Genomic DNA, 4,739 nt, shown 5'->3' on the forward strand with positions numbered 1-4,739 from the left:
CAGAAAGTGGCGAGAACGATGGGACACGTGTGTTCAAAGCCAGGGGGGGTATTTTGAGGGGGATGAACGGCAATGTGTCTTTTACTATAAATTTTTTTAACTTAAACATTCACTGTATTTTTTGATCACACCTCGTACATTTAGCCCCCCCCCCCAGGGTCCCACGGGAGGGGTGGCCACGCCCCCCGCACGCCCAACATGGCGCCAGCCGGGGGCTCCTGTGCCCCTTGGCGCAGCCGGACCACGGGCTTTGTGCGGCCCGCTCTCCCGAGTTTCCCGCCCAAGGGGCCCCGGCCTTGTCCCCGCGCCGCGACCCAGGCGGCACCAGGACGCGCCTCCTCCCCCTTAGCGCCTGCGCGCGGGGATCCGCCCCCCGGGTAGGCGCGCGTGCGCGCTCCCGCCCCGCCCGCCGCGCGGCCAGCGGCTCCTGCGCGCGAGGCCAACGGGTGTGGCCGCCGGGCGAGCGCGGTACGTGCGCGCGCGCAGGGCCACGTGGGAGCGGCGCGGTGCCGTTGCCCCGCCTCCCCTCGGCGCGCGCCGGCGTCGGCTGCGTCTCCGGGCATTTGAATTGCGCTTCCGCCATCTTTCTGGTTCTCAGACGGGCCCGGAGACGTTTCTGGAAGGTAGAGGCGGCGGCGGGGCCGGGCGGGAGGCCAGGGCCGGGGGCGGCGGGCCGGGCGTCCCGGCGGCGGGCGTGAGCGGGCCGTGGCGCCGGCTGCCGGCGGCGGGCGTGAGCTCTGTCCTCCCGGGCGCGGAGGCCGCGGGCCGGCGCCGGGATCTCAGCGCGGTGGGCCCGGGAGGCAGCGCGGGCGGCGGGGAGGCCGGGGCAGACGGCACGGGAGCGGCGGGGGCCCGGCCCGGCCCGGCCTGGCCGCGGCGCCCGCCCAGGCGCCCTCCGCGCCGGCCTCTCGCGGGCGGCCTCTCCTGCGGCGGGCGCGCGGCCAGGCCCGGCGCTGAATGAGCGGGGCGGGAGAGCCGCCGCCATTGCGCCCGCCGGCCCCGCCGCCGCCCTGCCCGCGTGCGGACGCGGTGAGCGCGCGAGGCGGCGCGGGGCCCGGGACGCGCCGGCCCGGAAGGCGGCCTTTGTGGCCCGCACGTGGGCCGCCGCCATGTGCGCCCGCCCGCCCGCCCGCCGCGCAGGCCTCATCTTCCTCTCTTTGCAGTGACATCACGATGGCTGCCCAAGGAGAACCCCAAGTTCAGTTCAAAGTATGTGATTCTCGCGGGTGGTGCCGGCGGCGGCCGGCGCGCGGGGTCCGGAGGGAAAGCGGCCGTGGCGGTGCGCGCGGGGGCCCTGGTCCCGCGGCCTCTCCTAACGAGGTTCCCTGTGCGGGCGCAGAGGTGCTGCTTTGTCAGCGGCCGGCGTGCTCGCTGCAGCGCTGCCCGGGCGGCCCCCCAACACGGGTGGCTGTGCTGGCCCCGTTTCACAGAGAAGGAAACCAAGTCTGATGGCCTCCAGTCGTTCATTACACGGGCCGGCATCGCTTAATTAAGACCTTTTGTCTTAAGTACACTTGAGGGTTGTATATAATATGGCTATTGTTCGAGTGAGATGGGTGGTCGGAAAACCCTAACAGCTACATAGTTCTGGGGTCCTGATGTGTTAACTGTTTGGGGGCTTATTTCAAAAATGTGTTCTCTGGCAGCTTGTATTGGTTGGTGATGGTGGCACTGGAAAAACTACATTTGTGAAACGTCACCTGACTGGTGAATTCGAGAAGAAGTATGTAGGTACGTGGGGGGAAAGCCGTTTGTGAGACTGTGTGTGAAGTGCGTGCGTTCGTTGACTAACGTGAAATGCTTGTGTTTCAGCCACCTTGGGTGTGGAGGTCCATCCCCTCGTGTTCCACACCAACAGAGGGCCTATTAAGTTCAATGTGTGGGACACAGCTGGTCAGGAGAAGTTTGGTGGCCTGAGAGATGGCTACTACATCCAAGGTGGGTAATGAGCAGTTTCTGAGAGGACGTGTAGTTCACTCTCCTTGGTGGTTCACCGATAATCAGATCTAGTCCAGTAAACACAAGTTGGATATTGACTAAACCAGGAATTACGGGATTCACATTGACAAAAAGACGTGCTGCCTCCAGAGAATTGGCTGTCATTTGAAGGGGAAAATTTCTTGAAAGTTTCTTGTGTCATTTGCTTGCATGCTGTGTTGTGTTCAGCAATTTTGAGGACATAAAACTGTCATATTGAGGCTCCTAATTTAACAATAACAGACAAGCTATTGCTGCAGCTTCAGTATTTGAAAACTTAGTTTGGGTGTATATTTTGATGGTTACCAATGATTATATCTTGTCTAGTCCATTAAAAAGATAGTAAACAGTTTAACCAGATACGGGATCAGAGGAGCTGGTTTCTCCATCCTACAAATGCTGTATAACACCTGCTCATTTCTTTTAATTGTACTAACTTTTGCAAAAAAAACTTTAATACTTAAAAATTGCTAAGGAAATAAGTGTTCATTGCTGTACTGAACAAAAAAGAGTAAAGAAAAGACTCATTTCCTGTAATCTCGCACTCTTGACGAAGAAATGCTAGGACTCCTTCCATGCCTTTAGCTTTCCTTGAGTAGGTACAAAGACAGGCTCTTCCCCCAATTCTTTAGCTGAAAATTATACTGTCCCTTCTCAGGCTTGTTTTCTTATTTACCATACCTATCCGTACAACTCGATACATACAGACCTATATGACTTTTTAAAAAATAAAGGTATAAAATGTCCCAAGTGTACTTGGCCATTGAAGGGCTTTTTAAAGAATAGAGTCCTAGACCCTCATAATAGGGGAGGGCAGTTCGGGAATGCTGGCTTATCATTAATCTACTTTGGGTACCTTTTCGGGATGAGGCAGAATTAATGATGAAATACTGCAGGAGAGAGATTTGCTAGGGTAAGCTGGTCTTTTCGTGCTCTCATGTAAAACAAACGAATTTTAAATGATACTGTATATTACAGTGATGTGCAGCCTTTTGAATTGGAGACCTTGAAATTGATGGAGACATGTAGGTGACCTAGAGTCTGGCCTGAGATGCTGAGTCCGAATTCCTAGTTTTTAGCATTTCTCATCCGCGTTGTAAATTCCTCGGTGTGTACTAACGACTGAATGCATCTTTCAGCCCAGTGTGCCATTATAATGTTTGATGTAACTTCGAGAGTTACTTACAAGAATGTGCCTAACTGGCATAGAGATCTGGTACGAGTATGTGAGAACATCCCCATCGTGCTGTGTGGCAACAAAGTGGACATTAAGGACAGGAAAGTGAAGGCAAAATCAATTGTCTTCCACCGAAAGAAGAATCTTCAGGTTGGTTTCTTAAAACTTACTGAATCACGACCCTTTGATAAACAGTACAGTGTGGATTCATTAAAGTGATTCGTGAACGTCTTTGATGTACGGGTTGAAAGAAAATTCCTTTCAGCTTGAAACATTCCCCAGGAATAAGCATGGATTTTTTAAAATTAATTTTCTCTTTTAAACAGTACTATGACATCTCTGCCAAAAGTAATTACAACTTTGAAAAGCCCTTCCTCTGGCTTGCTCGAAAACTCATCGGAGACCCTAACTTGGAGTTTGTTGCCATGCCTGCCCTTGCCCCACCAGAGGTTGTCATGGATCCCGCCTTGGCAGCACAATATGAGCACGACCTAGAGGTACGAGGTCTGGTTGGGTTCCTGTTCCTGGAGTGGGCGTGTTCCCAACAGCCCCGTTGGGAGTGTCACCATCTCTCTCTCTCGCTCTCTAGGTTGCTCAGACAACTGCTCTCCCGGACGAGGATGACGACCTGTGAAAGTGAAGCTGGGGCCCAGCGTCAGAAGTCTAGTTTTATAGGCAACTGTCCTGTGATGTCAGTGGTGCAGCGTGTTTGCCACTTTATTACATAGCTAAGCAGAACATGTGCTTAATCTTTGGGATGCTGAAGGCGATGGATGGGCTTCGGAGTGAGTGTGGCAGTTAAAAATACCTTCCTTTTTTGGACCTGCATATTTAGCTGTTTTGGAACGCAGTTGGTTCCTTATTGAGTTTCAAATATAAGACTGCTACAGTCACATCACAATATTCAGTGGGAGATCTTGTTTGTTACTGTCATTCCCATTCCTTTTCGTTTAGAATCAGAATAAAGTTGTATTTCAAATATCTAAGCAAGTGAACTCATCCATTGTTTAATAAGTATTTTAAAAACCACTAATAAGGAAAATTGCTGTTACTGTTTAGATTGCCTTTGCTGGTATCACTTCATTTGAAAGGATTAGCTTAAATTCTTCCTGTGTCTATTTTTTGTACATTTGAATCATTTCACACAAATGAAATGACAGGTAAACAGTAGTTTATGTGGTAAGTTGTTAAGAGGTGTGCATTGTTGATGCAGCTGGGCTACGTAACGTCTTCCCCACCAGCCTTCTGGCTAGCTAGTGTCACCTGGCAGGGGGAGCGCTTGGTCTAGATGTATGTGACCTGTCAGTAAAAGTGACACGTGCTTTAGACCTCTCAAATAGGTATATTAAGAACTACAGTTGCTATCGTTTTATGGCAAAAGTCACCATGTGCTAATCCAGAGCTTTTAAAATCGGATGGATAAAACCATACAGATGATAGGAACTTAAAGGATGTCTCGTTTGTTGAATATAAATTATACATTTGCTTTTTGTATTAATGTTACATGTTTAATGTAAAGTGGATATTCTAAGATGTTCCATATTTACGTGCTGCTTTCAAGTACTCCCAAGCTTTAAATACGCCA

The 4,739-nt window shown here is 51.5% G+C and overlaps 1 protein-coding gene across 1 annotated transcript; it reads left to right on the top strand.

Annotated features, from left to right (window-relative positions):
* The first annotated feature begins 484 nt into the window (after nt 1-484).
* On the top strand, nt 485-4,140 carry RAN (RAN, member RAS oncogene family). The gene is made up of 7 exons (XM_074321360.1): nt 485-623; nt 1,164-1,209; nt 1,647-1,731; nt 1,813-1,938; nt 3,117-3,304; nt 3,481-3,651; nt 3,744-4,140. Exons 2-7 carry the CDS (start codon nt 1,174-1,176, stop codon nt 3,786-3,788), a joined length of 651 nt encoding a protein of 216 aa, XP_074177461.1. The 5' UTR covers nt 485-623; nt 1,164-1,173; the 3' UTR covers nt 3,789-4,140.
* Nucleotides 4,141-4,739: the final 599 nt, after the last annotated feature.

The sequence above is a fragment of the Rhinolophus sinicus genome, linkage group LG16 (assembly GCF_036562045.2).
Source record: "Rhinolophus sinicus isolate RSC01 linkage group LG16, ASM3656204v1, whole genome shotgun sequence".
Classification (NCBI taxonomy): Eukaryota; Metazoa; Chordata; class Mammalia; order Chiroptera; family Rhinolophidae; genus Rhinolophus; species Rhinolophus sinicus.